The 26,636-nt window shown below is 39.4% G+C and overlaps 1 protein-coding gene across 6 annotated transcripts in view; it reads left to right on the top strand.

Moving 5' to 3' along the window:
* The window catches only part of RAP1A (RAP1A, member of RAS oncogene family), a 69,338-nt gene extending 42,929 nt beyond the window's left edge, over positions 1–26,409 (top strand). For all 6 annotated transcript variants that reach the window (XM_073319906.1, XM_073319903.1, XM_073319905.1 and 3 more), the window contains 7 exons: positions 2,558–2,641; positions 7,621–7,689; positions 8,906–8,962; positions 11,270–11,410; positions 18,473–18,616; positions 22,119–22,235; positions 24,428–26,409. In XM_073319906.1, the coding sequence (XP_073176007.1) occupies positions 2,585–2,641; positions 7,621–7,689; positions 8,906–8,962; positions 11,270–11,410; positions 18,473–18,616; positions 22,119–22,205 (555 nt within the window). In that variant the 5' untranslated portion in view covers positions 2,558–2,584 and the 3' untranslated portion in view covers positions 22,206–22,235; positions 24,428–26,409. The remainder of the gene's footprint in view (positions 1–2,557; positions 2,642–7,620; positions 7,690–8,905; positions 8,963–11,269; positions 11,411–18,472; positions 18,617–22,118; positions 22,236–24,427) is intronic.
* The last annotated feature ends 227 nt before the right edge of the window (positions 26,410–26,636 follow it).

Below are 26,636 nucleotides of genomic sequence, written 5' to 3'. Positions count from 1 at the left end.
CAGTAAATTTTTCTCCACTGACATTGTGTGGTAGAATCTCCTAGCTAACCCTGACTGGGAGCCCCACTGCAGATAATCAAATGTTGCAAATTAATGAGTAAATGAACGTATAAACAAAAAAAGCTATAGTATTACATTGTTAAAATTACTTGTATTTATTTCCACAAGTGTAGTTTAATTTTTTGTCGCACTGTACTAATCTGTTAGGATACATTTTGTTAAATTAATATAGCTTTATATGAACATTCATTTCAGTGATGAGCTCACTACAGTACTCTGAGCTGTTCAAACGCTGAGCATTTAGGCCCTGATCCAGAAAACACCTCTTCCACCACCATTACCACCACACACACAGACACACCTGCGTGCTTTGCTAGATCAGGTCTAAGGTTGGGAGGAAGGTAGAACCGTTGTACATTTTACTAGCTTAAAGGCAAGAAATAAATAAAACAGAGATTGTTAGGCAAAATCAGTTTTGTGTGTGGGTTACCCAACATTGGCTCACAGGTCAAGCATGTTATAACAAGGGTTAAAATGGAGTATTTAAGCAACAGGACTGCAGTTATCGTAGGGCAAAATGTTATAAACGTAACATTTTAAAACAAAGGCTTATCTTGAAGTGACGATCCAGTCCATCCCTACTGTTCCTAGCCAGTAAACATAGTGGGCTAAATTTTCTAAAAGGCAGGTGCTATAATCTGTTCACACATTTGTACATATTTTGCTTTGTGCGTGCAGCGTCTGACTTGCACTTGCAGATTAGAGTTTGAGCAAGCTGGATGAGTTCAACGGTGCATGTACAACTTTGCATGCATATTTACAAAATCTTGCATGTTTCCATCAAGGCTGATGTTAGTGTTTTTTATAATGAGGGACTGTTTGATCCTCTAATTGAAACACATCAGACTTGTTTATGTATCATCCAGCCTGGTAATTTTAGGTAATGCCTTTAGATTTCTCTCTGTCTCATACTATGTCAGTTTTGAACTTAAAACAAATGGGGATGTACTTATGGATTCTTCATCTTGTTCAAGAACATAAACTCCAAGTAATTTAGCTACAGGGCATCTTTGGAGTTCAGGATCAGTTTCCCATCAGTAGTTCTTTGCAGTCATAGAGCAACTTTCTTGTCAAGAATTTTTGTGTTACAGCCTTCACCCTCATTTTATGGATGTATAAACTGAGACACTGACAGGTTATAAATGACCTGCCGATGGTCCCAGAGTGAATCAGTGGCAGAGCTGGGAACACAGACCATGCCCTCTGTACACTGTTAACTCCAGTGAGCAAGTTGGTTTATTTTTATATCCTGCTACAGGGAATAAATCTTTATTTTTACAACAAATCATAAGATTATACCTAGAAAGGCCCATAAATCATGTGGCAAAGTTAGTCTGAAATCCCTTTGAGAAACTAAACCTATCCAGTTTCATAGCATTCATATTTCTGAATCCTTACTTGGGAAGAAAGTGCTATTTTACTGGGGGACGAATGAACAGATAATTAGCTGGTGAGGTCATTGTTTGCTTGGGCTCTGTTGATGGGGCAGCCAAGCCTGGCTTATAATGTAAACATAGTGTAAAATGTTTATCGCTGGCTTTGTCATTCTCCTTATTTGTCAGGGCATCTTGATGAGAATGAGAAATTTTCTTGTGCTGCATAGGGAGTTGAGAGATTTCCATAAAAAGGCACAGGCGTTGCGTGGAAGAGCAGAGAGTTTTCTGACTTGGCAGCATTAAGTCAGGCCTGACCTTTTTCAGAAAGAAAATATTGACCTCCTAAATCATTCCCTGTTGCGGGTGGGTGGGTGGGTGAAGTAAACTCCGGTGCTTTTATTTCACTGGTTCAATTTTCTTGTTTAATTGCTTGTAGTTTTATGCAATTAAAAGTTGGAAGAGTGAGGGAAAGGTGCCATAAGCGAGTAGTAATATTTTGTGCAGATAGATTTTAGGGAAGAATTGTTTCTCTTTAATGGATGGATACATATCAAAATGCCCATTTATCACTCCACATTTGACCCTCTTTTTCTTCCCAAATACCTGAAAGAAAAGACTAATTTTGTAGTATTCCGAGAAAGTTAACAGGTCTAAGTTTTGGTGTCCCAAGGGAAGAAATTAATTCCAGAGTCAGACTCCTCACACACTCCCTGAAATAGGTGAATAACTGAACGTCAGTAAAACAAATAAAGGTAAATCCCAGCTCGTATAATAATACTGAACAGAAACAATAAAAAGACTCTGTACATCTACCAGCATCCTGGTGAAAAGAACATTGTGGGTTTTTAATTTATTTTTTTGAATTTGAAGGTTGCTACACTGAGTACAGTAAATTACAGCCATCAAAGTACACATTTGCTTGGGTACCCAGGTTTAAAATAAAAATCTTTTTGCTGCGGCTGAAGAGATTTTTGTACTTAGCTATACAAGAGATTTTTGTACTTAGTCTGTCCTACAAATAAACGTGCTATGACAGTGGTTCTTCGGGAAAACATGTAATGTTTCTGAGGTGATGCTTGCAAACATGGCTCCTAATTCCATGCTTTCCCCCTGTTTTTCAGATTACCTGTATTTGAACAGACCACATCATGCGTGAGTACAAGCTAGTGGTCCTGGGTTCAGGAGGCGTTGGGAAGTCTGCGTTGGTGAGTGAGCATTCAGTATCTGACTTGAAAATTGTGCATTGGAGGGCAGTATCAAAAATTTCACCAGTGTCTCGTTGCAAATAGAATTATTTTACACTATCGGGACATTTTTGTTACTTTCTGCGTACCCAACACTTGATTTGATTACTGCTATTGAACTGCTCAAGTAGTAAATGTATTACATTTAAAATGACCAAATCTTTAAAGATGGAGCACTGAGATTGTTTTCAGTGAAAAGACTTGTGTTGCTATTTTATTTTCAGTTTGCATGTATATAACCTAGCATATAAATATATATTTTGTAAATTGAAAATGTGTAATCTAGAATAAAATGAAGCACAGCGTATTGGCTTGAATGCTCGTGAACTGTGGATGCCTGAGGCGCAGGGTAGCTGGCATTCCTCAAGGGCTGCATGTTTTCCATTGCAGATGGAACTAGACTGAAACCAGGGTGGCAAGAAACAGCCCACTGGTAGTGTAGCAGGGTAACACTGGCACTGCTCACGTCTGAAGTACGTGTGTTGCTTCGCAGTGGTTTACGGCAAAGCCAGTGCACTGTAATGGAAACTTCAGTCCTTCACTGTAGTACTGAGCATGCGTCAGCTATGTATCACACATCTAAATCAGCCAGCTCACTACTGAAAGGAGTAGGCAGGGAGGGACTAGTGGGAACTTACCAAAGCAAGCAAATTCACCCTGTCACTTAGGGGTGGGAGTAGCTGTCCAATTGTTTTTAGTGTAGGCAAAAATAAGGTGTTAAGGATAGTAAGATTGTTTTCTCTTGCATCCTTTCACTTACACATGGAGATGAAAAGCTGATGTACTTGGTAAGTTACTTGCAGAACCCAGAGGGTGAGTGAGAGAAGACAGATGAGGTGTAAAGCATATCCGGTTGTTAAATAATACATTTGGTTTGATGCACTATTTAGTCGATTTCCCCATAATAACCTGTGGTATCATGCAGGTGTAAAACTTTATTCTTAACAATGTGTTTGTATAAAACCCTACTCTTCCATGGTAACTTCAGCAATTAATAATGAGGCTCTTCACCCCCCTGTCCCCCAATAGTCCCCTAGGCTATGTCTGTTTTTCCCATCAGGAATATAATATTTGTGATTTCGGAGTCCTGCAATGAGACTCTTTCTAACCTACTGTACATGCCACTAAAATGTCAGACAGATGTCAAATTTCGGAGAAGTTTCCTCACTTGTGATGTAAAATCTAAATCAGTTCAGTCTCACAGCTTTTTTTAATTGAAAAACAAACTTTTGCTTTTCCAAATATTTAACTTTTAGGTAAAAGTTAGATTTTTTTTTTTCAGACTCATTAATTCTCAGATCTTTTCTGTGGACAAATAAACTTGTTTTTTGTTTTTTATAAGTAATATGTATGATGACCTGATTCTCATCTCACCTACAACACTGTAAAGTGGGGGGGGTGACTCCATTGATCAGCAGCTTTGTACCAGTGATACAACTGGAATGAATGAAGAATAATGTCAGTGTGCATGTCCGGTGATATTTGGTAAGCCAAATGCCGTTATTGACATTATATAACCATACATTGCATTGCATATGGACATATTGATCCAACATGCTGATAATGGGGAACAAAAAATTAACAATAAACAAGTCAAGATCTGATGGCATTGAGAGGTAACAAAATAGTAAATTATTTACAAGACAGCCATCAGAAGAGAGGTTCTGATGGGCTTTAAAATAATACAGTGGAAGGGATTAAAACACAATATAACTATGGTATTTTTCTGCCAATAGTAGGGTGACCCAATGTCCCGATTTTATAGGGACAGTGCCGATTTTTGGGTCTTTTTCTTATATAGGCTCCAATCCCCCCCCGCCCCTCCCCCCGTCCTGATTTTTCAAATTTGCTGTCTGATCACCCTAGCGAATAGTAATCTTAAAATTTCTCTCTCCTCCCCCACCCCCAAGTGACTTAAACTAACATTACTTATAAAGAGGCTGGTATTGGTATTTGGTTCTGTATTTGAATGACAGTTGAGAACACAATGTGGTGGTGTTTTATTGCAAAACCTCCTTTCTTGTTTTGACTCTTGCTTCCCAATATAATGCTGATAGTGCAACACTTCTCCTGGCTTGCCCTCGGGCACTAATGGCCGTATAATGTGTGTCCTTTATAGTAACGAATGCGCAGTTATTTTAAAGCTTTCTTTTAATAGTCATCTGTTGTGTGATGGACTTCTGCTCCTTTCTAATGGCAAGCAAGATCCTTTGGCCAATCAGTGAGAAAATAAAGTTACCAGCATCTGGCTGCAAATGGTCATATGTATAATTGGACAAACACAAAATGAGCAAACATTCAAGCCCTGTGCTAAGGGAGAGTAATATAAGTAATGGAAGGTGTGGCTGGGAGCCAGGAACTTCTGAATTCTCTTCTCCTGTCTGCCTCAGTTACCTTACATATAAAGTGAGGGTGCTATCTACCTACCTCACAGGAGTGTTGTGGAGATCAGCAAATATTGTGAAGTGCTTGGAAGGTGAAGAAGTAATACTAGGTAACAAATAGAGCCACAGTGTAGTTAAATGTGAATACAGTGATGTTTCAGTGTAATGGGCAGTCTTGTACCTGGTGGAAATAAGGAACTTTATTTTCAGAAGTGTTGATCCCTGCAGCTCCCATAGTGTTTGGTTGGAGCTGCGGTTGAATAGTTTCTTCTGAAAACAAGGCCCTGTGGATTCAGTTAATAACTTTCTTCTATTAGGTACACCATACATTGATTACAAAATGAGTTGTGTTGGGATATTACGTTAGAAGGGGAAGCTGTTCAGAGTGGTCTGCCAGGTTCTAGCACCTTTGTGTGAAGACTAACTTACAAACCTGGGGAAACTATTAACAGTATACCAATGAGATACAGTTGTTTTTTTTGAGTCATGACTGAATCATATTTTCCAGTGTTAGCCTCTTAACCAAAACAAAGTCTTTGTACCCTTTTTGGTAGTAACCATTCTGAAGTCTCTGGATATAATCACCACAATCTTAAGGAGTTCTGTCTGTTGTGGTAGGGCTCCTGTTGCCTTATATAACACCATGGCTGATTGCATTACCGATGATCTCATTTAAAGTGGTATTTCTGGGATCTTCTATCTGAAGAGACCTTTGAGATAACCACCATACAGTGTGATAGGGAAATGGTAAAGAAGAAGAGACTTTGTCTTTCTAGACCAGTGGTTTTCAACCTTTTAAAATTTTTGAATGGAGGCGCATAATGTACCTCTTTGGAAGTATTAGACATAGTCTGCGGCCCCACAGAGGTCTGGGGACCACAGATTGAAAAGCACTGTTCTAGACTACAGAATGAGTTGAGATTTTGAGTGAGGCCACATGCCTCCCATCTGCAGGAAATCTCTAGCATGAAGGCTAGAAAATTGTTTTCTTGCTAGTTTAAAAGAAACCAGTGGGCATTTTGTACTCTCCAGAATATAGTGATGCCTTTTGCAGATTCCTGGCTGTGTGCTACTCTTTCAAAATCTGAAACCATCTATTTAGGAGCAAAAGCATGTTTGAGCCCTGCTATTTATTTATTTGTGTGTGTGTGTGTGGCACAGAGGTTGCTATACCTATATTTATGTAGCAAGTCAGGGACAGATTAGCATTAGAATTTAGTAGTTCCTGGTTCACAGACCCAAGTTTATCTAGTAGATTATGTAGCAGTATCTGGTTAAAACAAAAAATCTGCCACCCTGAAAATAGAGCAGTTCCGAATTTCTCAAATTGTGACCTGCAGAGATCTGGCTGGTCGCACTTGGTGCTACGTTTTCCTCATTTCCCGCTATTAAATCACATTAAAAGAAGCTAAAAACCTCACTCTTCTATGTAAGCAAATGCTGCTGCTGTTACAGGGATGCTTTGCAATCACAAATGGGAGAGGAAATATCTAAAGCACATGCCTTTCTATTCAGATTTGATCCATACTATGAAAGACATTTGCGAAGCCCTGGGATAGGTGAAAGCGAATTTCATCTATCTCACAAGGCAAAAGTAGAAAACCATAGCATGGTTGGTGGAAAAACATGAGTTTCCATCCAAAAGCCCTAAAAGAACGGAGTTAAAATACAGGATCCTTTACAAATTTAAGATAAATACTGGATATCCAGACACCAGCCATGTCAAAAGCTTCCCATTCTAGTTTCACTCTGAGTGCGTGCATAGGAGGGGAAAGAACTTCAGTTTTGAAATGAGTGGTATCTTCTTTTTTCTGTTTTAATATAAATTGTGGTGGTTGAATGTATGGTGCACTGTTCTAGTTGGTTTTTATTCATTTTTTGATTGTTATAAAAACAATTACAATTACTAAGAGGTGAATAATTTAAAGATAGTTTTTAAATCTGTCATTCTGAAATCTTGCTGTATATCTTTGTCAGTATTAATATTTTATTTATTTGTATTATCTTAGCACCTTGGAGAGTCTTAATCATGCCCTGGACCCCAGTGCTACGTGCTGCGCAAATACAGAACAAAACACCCCTATCCCTGCCCTAAAGAGCTTACAGTCTAAGTTACTGCATTTTAATAAGACTGAGATGCTCTAAATGAAACTTAGACCTCAAATACAGAGGCTTTCACAGTGGTGACACCTTTCCAGATTTTATTGTCTCTCTCAATATTTGGTGGTTTTTCTGAAGGCCCAGTTCCTTTGTGAGATTTTGTGAGACACTCAGCTGTCACTTTAAAAAATAACTAAGTTTCTAGCCCTCGTAGTTGCTGAGAAATTCTTAAAACTATGACCGTACACACTGAAGACTTCAAAACTAAAACAAACAACCAAAAACCCCAAATTTTATTAGATTTAAATTTTTGTCCTGTCTCATGACTTTGAATGCTTGGGTTGGCAATACTGATGTGATGCAGAATTTACACTATTCTGTTTTAGAAGAGCTGCTACTTGAAGGTCAGTAGGCCATATCGGAGTTTATTCTTTAACTGTTTTCCCTTTTTTTCAGACTGTACAATTTGTTCAGGGAATTTTTGTTGAAAAATATGACCCCACAATAGAAGATTCATACAGAAAGGTACAGTATAAAATTATGCTATTTTCTATCAACCCTTTTAGGGCCTGATACTTCATCTTTCTTTTTCTTTTCAAGTTCAGGCAAAACTTCTCCATGTCCTGCGAATGTTGTCTGCGTAAGGGTTGTGAGTTTGGATCTGTGTTAGTGTAGTGAGGTTGGCTTGTTAGCCTCCAGTCCTGCAAACTGATCCATGCAGCTGGTTCTCTGTGCCTGTATAGAGCACTTTGCAGAATCAGGGCCTTAAGGTATGTGCAATTATAAGACCTGTAGCGTGATAGCGGCTGGCCCGGGTCAGCTGTCTCTGGCTCAGGTTGCTGGGCTATACAATTGCTGTGTAGACGTTCAGGCTTGGACTGGAGCCTGGGCATTGAGACCCCGCGAAGGGGGAGGGTGCCCGGGCTCAGGTCCAGGTCTGAATGTCTAGACTGCAATTTTTAGCCCCGCAGTCCGGGCTCTAAAACTTGGTGCGACAGGATTTTTTTATCACAGTGTAGCCATACCCTTAATGTCATGGAGTCTTAGTTCATGGTACGCTGACATAACACTGATTGCCATTTAAAAATAAATGAATCTGAATTTATCATGCCATGGCGTTTGCAATGTTTCCTACTGTAAGTAAAGAAAATAACACAAATATCACAGATTTAAGTACTGAAGTATAGTCATTGTTTTTTAAAAAAACAGACCACTTCACTGTTTAGTTTAAATGAATGTTGCTTACTTTGAAGGCATATGACATTTTTCACTGCCTTTTTGGAAATGAGCTTGCAATTACAAAGCAGAAGCTCTTGTTCGAATCCTTGATACAGTGGCTTGATGTAATTCTATCCTTAGAGCTGCATTCTCCACTCAGATTGATGTAAAGATCCCCATTTTTTAGAGATAAGAATAATTATTGTCACAATTAAAGGCTCCAAACCAGAAAACGAAACGAAGTGGTGCTTTTTGTGCATGACAATAAAGCGAAAAAATTGTTAAAACCTTCGTATTCAAGAGTTGCTTTTTCTGGAATTACCCTCTTTAATCTGAAATTATTTTTAGTAAGTGGAACACTTGGAAAATTTAACAGGTTTGTTTTTTTGTGGGTTTGAGGACGGATGAAGGAAAACGTAAGTTAAAGGGCTCTTTGGTTGTAATTCTGTGTCTCTCACTTGCACACTTTTGAGCATATTACATTTTTTTTCTTACTGTTGTTTGTTTCTTCCTTTTTTTCCAGCAAGTGGAAGTAGACTGCCAACAGTGTATGCTTGAAATCCTCGACACAGCAGGGACAGTAAGAAAAATCTAAAATATAGAATTTTTAAAGTTAAAAATGAAGTTGCATTTTAAAAGGATTTGTCAGTGAAATAGCCCCATCCTGTCAAAAAGAAAATGTTAGATTGACTGCAGCTGCACTAAACTGCAGTGTTTTGTTAAGTAACCCAAAAGCCAGTGTGGTGAATCTGTCACCTGAACACAGCCAAACCCAGGAAAACTGCACACAATCACTGTGTTCTCGAAAAAAGAAAAGGAGTACTTGTGGCATCTTAGAGACTAACAAATTTATTTGAGCATAAGCTTTGGTGAGCTACAGCTCACTTCATCGGAGGCATGCAGTGGATGCAGTGAGCTGTAGCTCATGAAAGCTTATGCTCTAATGAATTGGTTACAGACTAACACGGCTGCGACTCTGAAACCTTTTTTGTCCTATGATTATAGGGATGTTAATGGGCCACTGCACCTTGAATGGTCTCTTATAATATGTGCTAACTACTTTTACACTAAACTATCTGTTCGATCTTGTATGTAGCTGTGAAAACTCCTATTACCTTTCCCAGACTGGAAGAAGAGTTCTGTGTAGCTTGAAAGGTTGTTTCAAGTTGGTCCAACTAAAGCTATTACCTCACCCACCTTGTCTCTTCAGTGATTGTAGATGTTACCTAGCATGAATTTCTCTCACAGATGGGATATGAATGGATTAGTGTTCCTCCAAATTCTAAACACCTTATCAACTCTGCATAGGAATAAACTGGTATCTTTATAACATGATGCTAGAATTTAGGGATGATCATTCGTAATGTACTGTATTGTGATGTTGCCCAGAGTTCACAATGTGCTGAGCATTGTACAAACACATACAAAAGATATGGTCCCTGCCCCAAAGAGCTGGCAGTCAGAGACATGAGGGATGGTAACAAGCTATAAGAGGACAAAGGTGGGTATGGGATGACCATCATAAAACCACACCGTTCCATAAGCTAACAATGGACACGACTTGAAGGTCCTGAATCATTGAAACTATGATGTATTTATTTTTTTCAAACAAAGAAAGTTCCCTGTCAAGCCGCTGCACTTGGGCCTGCTTCCTCCTTTCTTAAAGCACCCTCCTCCAACAAACAGGGCCTTCCATGCTGTGGCTCTTCCTCAGATAGTGCTGGAAGGGACATTCTTCTCCTTCAGCTGCTTTCTATGTTAGGAGGGCACGATGAAACAGCAGCCTGTCCAGAGCGCAAATTTGAAGAGAGGCTTCTCCTTCGCAGCAGCTGAGGATGTCCTTCCACCCCCATAGCCCATGTGACTGGAGCATGTAAGGGCCTTGTGCCTCCTGTGGGAATCCCTTCCTGCCCAGATCAACTGCCCCTCTTGCTGCTTCTCTGTGCTGCCCAGCTGTTCTGTGCTGGGGGAAGCCCTGTCATCCCCCTCCTCCTAGCATCCACTAAGCGAGCTTCCTGAAAGCCTACCAAGCCTTTTTATCATCCTGTGGGAGGGGGTCACTAAACAAACAGACTCCAGTGGTTGAGAACACTATGGGAGGAGGATCTGCTTCTTAAAAGAGTTTTAAAACACAATTGCTGTTTGTTTTGGGAAGCACTTGGATACCATGATGTTGAAAGTAGCACAGGCAGATAGAAATCAAAGTACGGTTAAAATTTCTAGTGAAGGTTGTTTCACTGACTTGTACAAAAGATAGCTCTTGGGTCAGTCCCTGGATTTTCCAGCCCATTCTTGCATACCCTTATATTTCATCACATTGAACCTTCAAGCCATTTCCTTGCAGCAAATAACTGCTGTACAGTTACATGTGCTTAAATGTGAGCTCACCCTTTCTTCTACACATTGGTGTTCACAAAAAAAGCCACAAGTGTGTGGGCACCTAGGCAGTCTCTGCACAGTACTAGAGCAGGGACATATTTGCAGACTGTCACATCTCTGGCAGCGAAATAACACATTTGCACTGGTATTTCAAATATTAACCAAATATTAACAGTAGTATGCTTTAGATGTACATTAGTCCATATTTATCTGCAAGATATTTACCAGATTTAATTCTATAGCATCCTCTGCCTTTTTTTCTGCTATTTTTGTCTGTTCTAACAGGGTTTTTTTTCCTCCTGAGGGAGGGGCGAGGAAGAAGGGAAGGAATTGAGTTAATGTTTTCATTAAATTCATAGGCTTCACTGAATTTCTGTAAGGGGTAAAAATGTAAATGTAATGTTAGCTACTACATTCTTATCTCTATTAGAATAAAAGGATTCCTTTTGAAATGTTTGTTATATATATTAATAGCTAATTAATTACCTTTTAAAATATTTGATTACAGGAGCAATTTACAGCAATGAGGGATCTCTATATGAAGAACGGTCAAGGGTTTGCACTAGTATATTCTATTACAGCACAGTCCACGTTTAATGACTTACAGGACCTGAGGGAACAGATTTTACGGGTTAAGGACACTGAAGATGTAAGTAAAGGACTTTTTGTTTTGTGAGCTATTGAAATCTTTCCGTAAGTAAACAAGCCGGTATTTGGCTTTTTTGAGCAAGCTGATGGATGACTGAAGACTCCTGTTGCCTAGGAATGTTTTTTACTGTGTAGTAAGCTTGTGCTAGATGTTTTAGAAAAACTTTTTTTTTTACATTAACTTTATTGAGCTGATTTTCAAGAGCTCAGCATCCAAAATTAGGGATAGATTTTTTTTCAAAAGAGCTCTTCTCCCATTGGGCATACAAACAACTTGGCCAGATTTTCAGACATGCTCAGCATCCAGGTGGCTCTGGTGAGAACAATGGGAAATGCTGGTTGCGGAACTTTTTTGGAAATCTGTCCTTAGTTGGTTTTTAACTTTGATAGTCTTTCCCAGTATAGGCATTTTCTTTTTTCTAGATGAGTTATATCAGAATATTATTGTTTTAAAAAATTAAACAAATTTTACTGTACTTCAGTTTCTTTTCCTCTAATTGAGTGAGGAGGAAGCTTACATGTGAAGAATCATCCTGAATGTGTTGTACCTGGGCTATAAGTGGAAAAGACGTGTTCAGCCTAGTCACCAAAAAGATTAATCGAATTTTTGCAGTGGGTTACAAACTTAGTGATGGATAAAATTGGTTAAAGCGTGTTGCCAAGCTTTCTTTTAACTCTACGTATGTTTTTGTATGGCCTAAAGATGAGGCAACCAGCACTGAAATAAGAGCTTGAGTATGTGGGAGGGAAGAAGTGTTGTTAGCCAAGCTTCTTACCTTTATTCCAGCTGTATGGATAATAATGGCAGCATTGAGAAGTGTGCTTAGTTACATAGCCTTAGGTCATATTGCACAAGGCAGAGATGTGTTTTGTATGATCTGTTACTCTAGTGCAGGGGTCGGCAGCCTTTCAGAAGGGGTGTGCCGAGTCTTCATTTATTCCCTCTAATTTAAGGTTTCGCATGCCAGTAATACATTTTAATGTTTTTAGAAGGTCTCTTTCTATAAGTCTGTAATATATAACTAAACTATTGTTGTATGTAAAGTAAATAAGGTTTTTAAAATGTTTAAGAAGCGGCATTTAAAATTAAATTAAAATGCAGAGCCTCCCCCCGGACTTCTGGCCAGGACCCGGGCAGTGTGAGTGCCAGTGAAAATCAGCTCGCACGCTGCCTTTGACACATGTGCCATAGGTTGCCTACCCCTGCTCTAGTGAATACTGTTCTGTTCCCTTCCCCTTCTCCTCTCCCCCTTCGCCCCATGAGTTCGCTTGAGACATGACCAAGACCAAGGATTCGCATATTTCAGTGTGTGTTGGATGGTTTTTGTTTGGCTCTAACAATACAGAATACAGATAAACAGTTTGTCCCAAAGAGCTTATAGTCACATGTGGGCCAGTGACTACTTTTTAAAAAACTTTATTTTGAAAACATGTTCAATTTCCTGTCTTAATAAACTGAGTCAAAGTCCGTTTTCTTTCTGCACGAAAATTTTCCCAGTCCTCACTGGAGATTGAAAATACTTTTTTACTTTGCATTAATATCAACTGAGTGGTTTTAGGGTCAGTGGAGATTTGTCGTGCACCTATTGTAACCTTTTAAGCGATAATTTTATGTAGTAGCTGGTCTGGGGAATAAAAATTCATTTTGCACTTGCTGATCAAGAAGTCTTGATTCTAGACGCTGAGTAGTAGCTTGGTTTCTGTTTGCATAAGCAAACTGTATTGCAGAATTCAAACCTGAACAGTTAATATTTGTAAGTCTCTAACAAGCTGCCTGTACCAACCACATTTGTGCTTTCATTGTGATCTTTACCTTGTAGAAATGAATGTCCAAGGCATGTGATCTGCATGCATCTAGGGTTGAGGAGGTGACCCAGTTTCCATGGCCTTTTGGTCTGTGGTCTCTGCTGAGACTGCCAAGAAGGATTTCATCTGTGGTAGTGTTTCTGATGTGTATACCCGCCCACCAAGAAGTCGTTTTCACATTGGCCACCAAACAGCTGGCAAATGGGTAACTACTTTAAATCACTACTGACCAGTAGGTAAAGGCTTTGTATCCCATTTTCAGTTCCCTGGAGAATTCTGTGTTTCTATCTGTGTCCTGAAGGAGAGGATTTTAGTCTTTAAGGCCCTCTGGGAAGCAACTTTCATAAATCCTTTTTAGGCCTAGGTGAGATTGTGTTGCTTCTGTTCAGTTTCCATTGCTGCTTACTCTACAATGAACAAAAAAACATTGCTGTATTTCAGAACCTGTCAGTGTTGGTTTTGAGCATTAAGGCCATCAACTTGTGATTATTGCAGGAACAGCATATCATTTAAACTTGACTGGCAGTTTGTCAATAGCTACTTTTTCAATTGTATATTTATCCTGCTGGCTCATCTTGAAAGCTCGTTGCTAAGGTTGAATAGAGCAGGATGTCTTGGGCTGTTTCCTGAACACAGTACTGTTTTTAGTTACAGTGGTTTTAGACAGAAAACTTGAAAACGTGTATGGTAGCCCTGGGAGGAGGGACTTGGGAGTAAAACTTTCATACTGGTCTAAGTCCATATTTAGGCACCTACATATTCATGTGGCCTGACTTCAGATATGCTCAGAGCCTGCATCTCCCATTGATTACAGTGGGATACGTGGGTGCTCATCACTTACGAAAATCTGGCAACTTGTATTTAGATGGCTGGGTTTATGATCCTAACTTTAGGCACCCAGATGTGGGAATTTTGGCCTCAGGGAGAACATGCATATTCAGAGTCTGAATTACAAGTGTGTGTGTTAAGGGTCTACTTTTATATATAGCTTTTAAAACTCCTGAGACTTATAAACTCAGGACAGTTTTCTTTGTCCCTCCCACTATTCTATTACAAGAGTCCTTGTTTCCAAAAACCTTATAGTCCCAAGAGGGTCTAACAGCTGTGGAATAAATAATTTTATTTTTAGTTTTTGAAAAATTTTCAGCTAATGATGGAAATTAATTATTGGTTAGGTAATTTTTAGAACACTTTAAAAAAAAGTGAAGAATGATTTAAAAAAGAACGTACACTGAATCCTTTCGCTGGCAAAGTACTGATCAGCCTGTACATCATAGGAGGAGATAATATGGAATAATGCTGTGCCTCTGGACCCTGTGGATGGAGCTGTTCCTGTCATTAGAGGCTTTAGTTCTGTTGCATGGTTCTGTGTTTCATGATGTCTATATTTCTAAAACTTCTGATGGAGTTGAAGTTGCAGATGTTTTACAGGACAGTGTTGGGGTGAATTGTAGAGTTTTGTGACCCTCATCATTTTATGTTTAGATGACAGGAAGCTGAAATTAAACTCTGATTAATACAGTTAGTAATCTTTTCAAGGATTTATCTTGAGGGGCGTGAAAAAGATTTTAACCACTGACAACAAAAGTAACTGTTTTCTTTGAAGTTGGATTGCTTCGGTCATTTATATGGTCCTTGAAGCTGAGCTGGGATGCTAGAGGTAGCTTCTCATTTACATGTTGTTACCTTATCTTCTTACACTCATCCAGTTAAGAGTAATGCTGAGGATCAGTAAACAGAGCTGGAGTTGTTGCACATATTTAGGCCAGATCATAAGTAAGCCATAGGCATTGTATTTAAATAGCCATTCATGAAAAAGCTGTTTGAACAATCCAGTAGGTTGTTCTGAAGGGTAAACTTACCGTGGTGCTAAATGTGTTTTGAAACTGAGGGTAGTCTCTTAACTTTTGTATTTACCAGTAAATCTTCATTGTTCCTTAACCTTGGCTACCTTGCTTTTTAAATGATTTTGATCCCCTCTCTGGTTTAACTTGGTAAACTTTTTATTTAAATAAAACTAAGCTTCATTACGTGGAGATTATGCTTGCTGGTAGCATGATTCTTTTATTAGCATTTAGGTCAATGCACTGAGCTGTTCAACCAGCTACACTGCTTGCCGTGGCATTTGTAGCATAGGTTGGTCAAATTAATCAAACAGTGGACACGGTTACTTTAATTCTGCTTCATGATAATTAAAACTTACTTATTGATTTTAATTAGTTGGATGTTAGTTCATGGATTAAAATTTCCAACAAGATTTTTTTCCTCTATATTCTTTTTCTCATGAGTACAAGGCTTAGAGATTACCTTGTGTTTAGTGCTAGCAGAATGAGTCTCTTAAAATTTCAGCATTTTAACTGTTAAATGATTTATGTGCAAGAAAAGTATAAATTGCTGTCTTGTTTGAATTTCAAAATGATCAAAACCAAACTTAATCAAATTCAGTTTATTGCAATAAGTCTAGAAATCTCATTGGTATGGAGCAGTTAGTTAACTCTTGCCATTTAAAACAACCATGTGTCTCGTATTTCCCATATCTAGACAAATGTATACCTCATTTACGTGTTCCGTTTTTCTGCTGTACCGCTTTTTAACATTCTTTGGTTAGTTTTGAATGTGTTCAGATATTTACATTTCTACATCAGTGTCCATGTCTGGGAAAATGGATATTTTCTTCTGGTCTCATACAAAATGAGAGAGATTCTAATTAAGCATATGTAATTGTGAATATCTATATTTTGTGTAGCGTAGAATGGTTTGATCTGAAACAGAGATTTTGTTTTGCCTGCAGCTTCTGTTTCATGACTTCAGGTTTTGCTGTAATAAGCAAAATGTAGTTCCCAAAAATAAAATGTTGTCTGATCTCTTTTGAAACCATATTGTTTTGAGGTTTAAATGAGTCTTAAATGTAGTTGACTAAGACTCAGCTTAAGAACATTTCTGTGCAAAATTAAGTCTAAATAATAAAAGTAATTTGAAATTTTATAGTGCTTATATACATTATTGAAGGAAACGTATAGCAACTTATTTTCCATCCAGAAAGTACAGGTTTTGTGGCTCAGTTTTGTGTGCAGAAAGGGAATGGCATGCACACCCACTATCAGCAGTTCTGTAATTTTGTCTCTTACAGTGCTATGGGGAAACAGTGGTATATGCATTGTGCATGTAAGTAAAATACAGAAGTGGAATGTAGTGCAGATCTTGATGTTACCTGTGTGCTTAAAAATGCTCAAGGAGCTGGAGATTTCTTACCTTAACTCCATTTCAGTATTTCAGGAACTGGGATTTATATGAATGGTATGCAACCCAGGACTTTCTGTACTATATTGTAGTTGCTTGCAGAGTTCATTTACAGGAGATGTAAAACAGATTAGACATTGTAGAGTTGTGAGAGCTCTTTTCTTTAACATTCTTTTACGCTTTAAATATGAAGTCCTACCAACTCTTTTTTGGCTTTCCTCCCTGTCATTTTAAATGTGTTCTTCCCTGGTGGTATGCAGGGATATCCATCAATAGAACACAAGGCTGAGGGGAAACAGGAAAAGTCTTCTGAAATTCACATGTTGTTACCACCTCAAAGGTGTCTTACTGCTAAAGCCTGCTGGAAAAAATGTTCCCATTTTTTGACTCAACTAATTCTGAGTGTTTTTAGTGGTTATCAGATTGTCACAATCCAATACTATGTGACAATCTGATAACCATCAAAAACACTCAGAATTAGTTCAGTCAAAACTGTAGAAACAAACAAACAGTCAAAACTATCATCTGATTGTTTGCCATGGAAGCTTTGGGGAATATATTCTTAGAAAGGGAAATGTTTGATTTATTGAATGTTGACAACATGCTTGGCTCTGTACAGTATATAAGATAAATACAGTCCCTGCCCTGAAGAACTTACAGTAGAAAAGAATTTTACTGGCCCTCTCCCAGTGTGCAAGAAAACCCTTCATTTCCATCCATTGTTTGCTTTCATGTTTGTTGAAAAACTGTCCCAGCTCTTTGGATGTGTGTAAAGACTACTCCATTCTGTTCTGTCTAATGCAAATAAATCAGTAACAAGTGTGTGTTGTAGCCAAGGTCACTTTCTGAAGGCACTCCTGTTCCTGTAACACTCCCCAGGAAATGTAGCAGGGACCCTGGGCTCCCTTAGGCACGTCTTCCCTCCTGAGGGGCAGGTGGCTCCTCAAACAGCCAGCAGTTGGTAGCTCCTTCATCAGACTATTTAACAGATAGTTTGCCCTCATTTTGTGCCATATCTACAGCTGTTTCTACTCATTGAACCTCCTGAGCAGAGCTTAACTACAGTGGGCCTAGGATACAGCGGTGCGGGTTACTCATATGACAAAGGCAGTAAGCAGTTTTTGACGTTAAAACAAGATGAATGTAATTAAATGAAGAAATGGCATTTCATCCAGTCCTACTAATCAAGATTCTTATGAGTCTGTTACAAACAATTAGTTGCAATTTTTGCTAAATTACTTCTATAATATGAACATGAAATTGTCCAGTATGTTTGTTATTGCAGGAGGCTTTCCCTTTTGTGTGCATAGAACTGTTAATGCAGCATGGTCCTGCACTCCTAATGGGAAAAGAGACCGCACATGTGGAAGGCCATAGAAATCTTTTCCTAGGTGCATGCATCTAGTCCCTTTCATTCCAGATCAAGGCAGTGTTTTTCAAAGGTGGCCCCATTTATTTTCTGTGGCTTGACAACAGACTGCCGGGTCACTAGGGCTGACAACATTCAGCATATATCTCTGGAAATATGCTGTATACCCTGTTGTCTAACATAAGTTAAGATGGCATGCAGTTTAACCTCTTGTCGCTTGAAAGCATCTCAACAATACATTATGTTTTTGACTAGCATGATGTTAGTGGATGACCTCAAAATAAACCTTGTATAATGTAACCTCCTAAACTGCAGTATTTCCATTTGTTAGATGGTGTGATTAATTGTCAGTGAAACTTGGTCATGGTGGCTGCATGCCACAGTTTTCCTTCAGCCCCTTTCCCGCAGGTCCCTGAACTGTAGTCTAGTCTGTGAGTTCAATGTAGCTCTAACTCTGTGGACTGTATACTCCAGCTTATATCATTTTTCTTGTGCTTATGAAATGTAGCCCTGTCAAACAGAGACAATGATTTTTGAAGAAATAACCTTTGTCCCTGATGGCTTTTCTGGGCCAGTCCAGGTTATATGCAGTGTGTGTTTGTTGGAACAGTGTTTGCTCATATGCTTCTCCTTGGTCTCTCCACACAGGTTCCAATGATTCTGGTTGGCAATAAATGTGACCTGGAAGATGAACGCGTAGTTGGCAAAGAACAGGGTCAGAACTTAGCAAGACAATGGTGTAACTGTGCCTTTCTAGAATCGTCTGCAAAGTCTAAAATCAATGTTAATGAGGTAAGTACTAGCTGTTCCATTGCTAGGCAATAGTGAATCACTTTTGTCCTTTGTATATTCTAACTTCACCACCCCCATAGAAATATCACTAATACAGCATTCAGACCATTGTACACATCTTGATCATCTAGGTTTAGGATGCTTCTGGAGTCTTGATCTTGGGTACAACAGCTGTATTCCGTTCACTGTAATGAAATGCCCTTCTTTAGTCTCTCCAAAGTACCAAAAAGTGAGATTCATCTCAGTGTAAATGGCTCCTGCACAGCACTTCAGCCAGAAGTGGAGGGTATAAATGGAGGGATTTCACCCAAAATGAGCTTTATCCAAGTGGGTATGTAACTACTTAAGATGCCATCTTCGGAATACTGGCGTTTGCGTATTTCCCAGCATATTTCTAGTCGTGTTGTTTGCTCTGCTAAAAATTAATTTGCTTTACATATGTTGATCAGCTGTATTGTAGTATCTTGGTGCCCTACCAAACAGACGCATCGTCCTCCTCTCTTAAGCTGCTATTTTACTGTGGCCAAGTCCCAGCACAAGGGTGTTGTCAGGGCAGTTTGTGACAGGTTCAACTGGAAAACACCCCTGTGCAAACAGGCGTACCTTGCACGGCATCCAGGCTCTGCCTGCTCTCCAGCAATACTGAGCTCTTTAGCCTCTACTGAGCATTTCCTGGCTGACAGAGCCCAGGTTTGCAGCCATGGAGGGTGAAGCGCCCTCAAGGTGGGCCCCAATGGGGGGTTAAAAATGAGGAAAAGCAGTAGAACCTGGGATTGGCAGCTCATGTGAAGTTCACAGCACCAAAGGTGAGAAGTCAGAAGGAGAAGGGCACGCCGTGCTGCACTAAGTGGCAGTCGGAGTCAGCCCCAGATGGGGAGGGTACTGTTAACTCAACCCTGAGTGAACATTAAAATTGTAGTAAAACGTGGACCCCAGTGCAGTGTAAATGATACCATGAACCCAGGGCATCAGTTGCAGAGTACTTCACAGTGGGCTTCACAGAACAGTCAGAACCCCCCCCCCCCTTTTTTTTTTTTTTTTTAATACATAAGATTTCCACACTCGACATACTGATGACTGAGAACTCTGTGGCCAGAGGCATCTTAACGTATTAACATACACCAGGGAACTGTGCAGGAGGGAGAGAGTTTCACTTGTATGCAATGAATATGTTTAACTCGTGAGTGACAGCATCAAATGCAGTCACAAGACAGTTACATAAAATCATCCCTAATGAGTGAACCAAGATATTGCCATTCCCTCTCTGTGTATTCACTCCACTAGCATGTCGTAGAGAAGAGGATTACCATGGACATTAATGTCTGCACTCTGTTTAATGGAGCTTTATAGGGTTTTTTTTAACAAATTTGTAGGCTTAATCTGTATATAGTCCAGGCAAGCATCTGAACCCCCAGTTACCCAAGATTGCTTCTTTACACATGCATTTATTCAGGGACCATTGTCATGGGAACTAAGATTTCTTTGACTTACAAGTGGCAGCTTAATCAGTTTTGTGAAATTTGTCTTTGTACCAGATATTCCAGTTTCCAGGACACCTATCCCCATAGTGTTTGAGCCTGACGGGACACACTGCCACAAGACGCTCTCGTTTTGTGAATTGGAGACAATATCACAAATGTGTTTTTCATAATCTGGTTGTGACGCACACAAAAGCTGGGAAAAGCAAAGAGAAGGAACACTCCATTTCTAAAGTGAACTATTATGCTACATGTTTGTTTAGGCTGGAATTATTAAGGGCAACACTTCGGCTATTCAACCTTTTGATTTTTCTGGCTAATATTGGATTTGATGCTCTTTAAATGTATTAAAATATGGAGGCGAGGGGGATTAAATTCCTTTTGCCATTATCTGAAAATGGGCTGTTAAACCTTGCATGTACACAGAAAACTTCTGAGCATCTTCTTTGAAAAGATGATGCTGAACATATTCATTAGCAGATCTTCAAAGTTCACCTTTTCTGGTGGCTTATATCACTCTTACATTTAGCTGACTCTTCGAGGGAATGTCATTCCTTTGCTGCGATCTTCTATGCAGACATTTAGCAATAATCTTTCACGTCCACTAAAAACACCTAACAGTGTGAGCCTAGATTTTTCCAATGTGACTTCTGATTGTTGGGTACCTCCATTTTTGCCCGCCTAGCTAGATTTATTAGGCGGCTTCTTTTTCAGAGTGGGGGGGGGGGGGCTCAGCACTTTCAGAAATTCAGACTTTTTTAAAGATGTTTCAATTGGGCACCAAAAATCTTGGTCCCTGGCTTATAAATACTTTACTGGAAGCTACTTGTCACTTGCAGGGGAAAGGCTGGTTAAATACTGTTAACATATTTTATTTTTAAAGCTTGACCATGATGCTGGCTTTATTGTTTAATTTAAAACCAGTTGACTATGTTTCAGTGCTTTAAAGGAGATAATATCAGGAAAATATTTCATTTCCAGATACTGCAGTTCATTTCTACAGATATTTTTTTCTTGTCTTTAAAGCTCCTTGGAATCAGCAGGCATTTGTGAGTCATCAGCCATATCGGAAAAGGAAAAAATAAACAATGAGTTGGGTGGGGTTTCCGAGGGGATAAAGAATCCTCTTTGATACTGTGAGATAGCTCTGCAGGGATGTTTGGAGCTAGTTTTTCCATGAATAAGCTGCTAAGTATCATTGTAGGCAGAGCCAACTGTAGCAAAGGAGTTAACAAGAAATGCACTCATACAGCAGTAAGGAGACACTGAGACTGGTGCCTTCTGGGGAAGTTTTCAGTGCATGGCAGCTATCTGTTGCTCTTTCATGCTAATTTGATTAGCCAAGTCTGGGGGTTCCCCACGATTTTGGGACAGAGAAGAGGGATGAGGTAAGTCACCAGATAGCCCCAACGTGTACTGCAAAAGCAGAACTTGAAAAAGGCAGATCTCCCACAGAGCAGATTGAAGGAAGGTTTTAGGAGACGAGGCAGGAACTTGAGGGCCAGATGCTCCAATATGATGAAGCTGCTTTATGCTGTGGCATTGGTGTAATGTTGCCCTGAAGCCATATTAATCAGCCCCGGGAGGGTAGCTCCAATCTAAAGATGATCCTCAGGAGTGTTGGGCCTCTTTCCGCTTCCTGCTCAGCTTCTAAGAGGGAATGGTGCAAGAGTCAGGATACCCCTGCCTTAAGTTGATCTTCAGCTTCTTTTGGCTGTTTGCTGCCTGGTATCAGTTACTGCAGCCCTGTGCTGCTCTGACATGGAGCAGGGGGACCTGCCTGCACTAGGAGCAGAGGAGGCAAAGGTGAGCTTTAAGTCACTCTTGCACCCCCTGTGCTCACCCAAGTTGACACTGAATGTTCTGCTCCTTAACTTTTGTAATGAGAAACAAGCTTTAATTCCAGAACTTAAGTTTTCAGCCACCAAGGAAACGTACCAACTTGCCAACCAGCCTAGTTAGCCTCCTCTGCAATTCAAGTGTTGTGTGAGTCGTGGTTTGCTAAACGCTCCTTTCTCTTTCAGATCTTTTATGACCTGGTCAGACAGATAAATAGAAAAACACCAGTGGAAAAGAAGAAGCCTAAAAAAAAGTCATGTCTGCTGCTTTAAGACCCACGTCACGCAGCAGCTCTGAGCCAGGTGAGAGGCCAGGAAGACCCAGAGCCCTCTGATTGCCCCCTTCTCCCCTGCTGAAATCCAGTGGCCTTCCTGTGGCTTCTGGGCTGGCTGCCGCTGTTGCGCAGCCTGAGGGGATATACGGACAATCACAAATTGAGGTGGGAGAGGCAGGAGTTTGAATGGCAAAGAAATGAAAAGTTGCCCACCAAAAAAATACCGCGGTTGGACACGTGCCATAAATAATCTTCCTGCGTATCTCGGCAGGATGCTCTGTGCTACAATCATTGGTAAAAAGTGCTCCTGAAAGGAGACCATCCTTCCTTACGCTTTGTTTTGGACAGAAACATGCCTGTGCTCCTACACAGAGACTGGCGTGACACAGCTTCCAGGCACTATACCCTTAAGGCTACTGGTGGTGCTTGTACACGTGCTACTTTGTAAATCTCCCCCTCCAGTCCAGAAACTACTTGGGTTCTGCAGGAGAGCCATCTTCAGAAAACAAGAAAATCGTACATTGTTGTTGATGCAATGCAGAGCGCCCTCTGTCTCAGGACCCCAGAAAAGCAGATGCTCTTGTGTACCGTGCGAGCTATGGTAGCCCAGCCCAGCTAGATTAAAAGAGTTAGAGACAGCATTAAGTGGACATAGTCTGGGCTTTCAGTTCCTTAAAGTTGCCTTAAACTTTACCAACAACGTATCTTGCTTTTCCCCCCTAATCTATCAATAGATGCATGTTTTGCAACTCTGCTAACGTTGTACAGGTAGAGTTTATCTGGAGAAGCAGTATATCGGTTGGTCCTGCAGCAGCCATGTATCTTTGGGGAAAAATTAACTCGCAAAAGATTTCTAAGATGACTTGTTTAATTTCTGAAGATTGCATGAATCAGTGGTCCTCTGCCCACCCATTGTGTCCTGGGTCTCTCTAATCTCTATAACTATCATGTACTTAGTTCATGAAACGTAAACATGTCTCGTCTTTAAATAGCTTTCAGATTGGTCAGAGTTGGAGCAGTCACCTGAATACCTTGCTGGTTCCTAGTGGTTTGGGGCTTTATGCAGTTTACCTTTATCCTTTCCTAGTGATTTGCAGGCTGGACCCTAATGTTTTACAAGTAAAGAGGGGAAAGAAATATGGTTTAAAAAAATCAATAGCATGGTACAAATAGTACCGGACACCTCTCCCCTTTACTGTACCTCAGGCTATGGATTTGAATTTAGCCAGTGTATCATCAGCCAAGCAGACTCCATTCTTAACACACCTACCTCATGACATTTAGAAGAGGTGCCATCTGCTGGTCTGTCAGTACTAGAAGTCATTTGCTGCTGGTCCTTAATGGCAGCAGCTTTGCAGCTAGTATCCTTTTCATTGGCACAAATGGAACACTGTGATAGGTTACGTGGTGTAGCAAGTGTGTTTCGCTTGTAACTTTTGGGGTAAAGTGAGTATACACGCAGACTACATGCTGCTGATAAATTACTGGTAAAAATGTGGATATGCAGTTTTGTTGATGAATTGCTAGTAGTTTTGTGTTAATGGAAATGTTTAAGTCTGAGACAGATATTCAAAATATCAGATTCTCTACTGTGCTTGCCATTGTTTGTGAGCCTCGTCTTAATTAATTTGTTTAATTGATTTGTTACAACCTAAGCTTTCAAGAGCGGCTTTAATGAGGTCACTAACTCATTATCCATTTAAAGAAAACCATAAGGGATTTCCAGTCAGATAGCCATTTTGTTAATGAAATAACACCACAGCAATGCCATTTTTTGCATTCCTGATTTCCAGCATTAGTGAATGGATACAAGCCAGATGAGTTGGAATACTGTAGCCTCAGATGAAATGCAGACCATGTTGCTATGACAGTAGTACCCAGGTGTTCCAATCAGGAGAGGGGCTTCATGGCACTGCACTGTGGACACACACAAAATAAAAATCTCGGTCCCAAAGAGTTTACAGTCTCTAAAGAATCCAATTTTTTCTCTTCCTCTACTTCTAAATGCATATGGAGAAGTTACAGTGGAAACAAATCACAATGATGAAGTGAAATAACCCCTTTTTGTCAGAATGCTGTTCATTGTGGTATATGTTTGTTCTCAGTTTTTCCTTCTGTGGCCAATTGTTAGCAATGATCTTTGGGCCTTTGTTTAAGATCTTTCATCTCTATGACGATTTAAGAAAGACCCTAACTTTTTTTTCCTTTTACGAATCGTAGATTGCAGGAATGAAGAACTGTTGCCCAGTTGGAAAGTGCCAGCATTCCAGATGTCAAAAAATGACAAAGTAACAACATATCTGAAGAGGCTTCTCCTGTTTTTATATATTATGTGAAGAATTTAGATCTTATAATGGTTTGCACAAGGTCCCTGGAAAAGAAATTGCTCTGTGTATATCTTTTGGAAATTAAGACAATAGTATTTCTCCTTTGCAATAGCAGTTAACAGATGTGAAAATAAATATAATTGACTCTAGTTGATAATTATACAAAAGAGCATGGATGCATTTCAAATGTTAGATATTGCTACTATAATTAAAATTATTTCATATTGACCTTTTTATCATCATCCTTCCCCATCAAGCGCTAAAAATGTTCAACCATTATACTTTATATCTATTACTATATAGATATATACTATATGAATTTTCCCTTTGAACTCACTGCAGCAAATAACTTTTTGAATCATTGACTTCATTTTATATTTAAAAGTTATGGAATATCATTATTTTCATTCTGCCATTATATTCTAATTAAAAATGTTTGTGCATAATGCTTTGGAAAAATGGGTCTTTTATAGGAAAAAACTGGGATAACTGATTTCTATGGCTTTCAAAGCAAAAATATATAATATACTAAACCAACTCTAATATTGCTTTTGTGTTTTACTGTCACAGATTAAATTACAAAGCTTTTATGAATGATTAAATTTTAGTACATTTTAATTTTGTTTGTGTGTTTTTGTTAGTTTTCAGGTTTTGGTTTTCATAAAGAAATGTTTTGTGAATTCCTTCCTGCTACTGCAGTAGTTAGTCTTCTGTTATAATAAACCGCAAGCACACAGTGGTTATGCTAATGACCTGTCTCCACACTGGCCCTTGTTGATGTATTAAATCAGACTACACAGTAAAGACCATCAGGTTGCTTTTAAATACTTTGTAAATTCGCTTGAATATTTAAAGATTGTATTCTGCTGAAAATATCCCTCTGTATAATTATTTTTGTATGTAAAAAAATTAGTTTAATACTGTATCAAGGTCTATGATCTTTCAGTCTGACATGATCGTGTATTTCACTGCGGGAATCTTTGTTTTAATATTGTTAAGCTGCAGGGCAGGAGCCCAAGAATGAAGTTATGTGCAACATCTCAAGTGAATCTCTGGACTGGAGAACTGATTTTGAGTAAATGTAATTGCACAGAAGCTACCACCAGCTATTACTTTTTTAGGCAAAACTCACAGCGAATATTAGTATCGAAGAGATTGGTGAACTTGGTCTGATGAGTACAGCGAGCTGAATGTGTTTAACTTAAAACCTCCCAGTTTCACAAAATTCAGGATATGGGGAGTGGAGAGACCTATTTGTATTTGTCAAACTCACTCTTGTTTGTGTACTAGCAAAAAAATAACAGCCTTCTGTTATTGATATCGGGCGTGATTTCCCCACTTCAGATCTACCCTGCCGAAATTCCATCGACTTTGGTGACTTACTCCTGCTTTGCCCCAGAGTAGGTCAGAAGAGAATAAGGTCTGTATCTCCGCTGTTGTGACCATGGAGTAAATTCAAGCAATCCTGTAGGTCCAAAAGAACAAAATAGGAAATCCAAAACTGCATTGTAGCTAAAAGATTGTTCAGGAATCGATATGCAATTTTACTGGAAACCAGGAACTTCCTTAGACATGTTTTCAAAAAGGTGTGGTGGTGGTGCAGCTGCTGAATTATGCGGAGATCCTAGTTCTAAATGCAGCTCCGAGAAGACTGAATGAAAGAATTTGAATGAGAACAATACGGCAAATGTGTCTGCGCTCATCAGTTACTAGGAAAAAGTTTAGTTGCTTAGCTGCGTCCCTTCACTGACTTGAATATGCACTTCTGTCTCTAGAAGGACCAGAAACGTGGTCCCTGGAGGTTAGTCAATATCTTTACTAAATGTAAAATTATTTTTAATAATGATTTTAGTAATAAAGTAACTGTTGATGATGGTTACAGATGTCTGTGGTATAAAAATAGAAATCTAATCTTAACTGTCTAATTGAGCCACTAGGTGGTGCTGCAGTAATACAGCTATCGTGGTCCCAAACATTTCATTAAAAAGGGAAATATCTTTTTTTCCTAAACAAACTAGCGCACTCTTTACAACAACCTAGCCAAAGCGCCCTGCTTCATGTGAAACAGTTGGGTGTGGTCCGCATGAGAATGGGAGCCTGCC

This window comes from Lepidochelys kempii, chromosome 21, assembly GCF_965140265.1.
Source record: "Lepidochelys kempii isolate rLepKem1 chromosome 21, rLepKem1.hap2, whole genome shotgun sequence".
Classification (NCBI taxonomy): domain Eukaryota; kingdom Metazoa; phylum Chordata; order Testudines; family Cheloniidae; genus Lepidochelys; species Lepidochelys kempii.
Note: the sequence above shows the minus strand (reverse complement) of the source record. Positions and strands in the feature narration are given on the sequence as shown.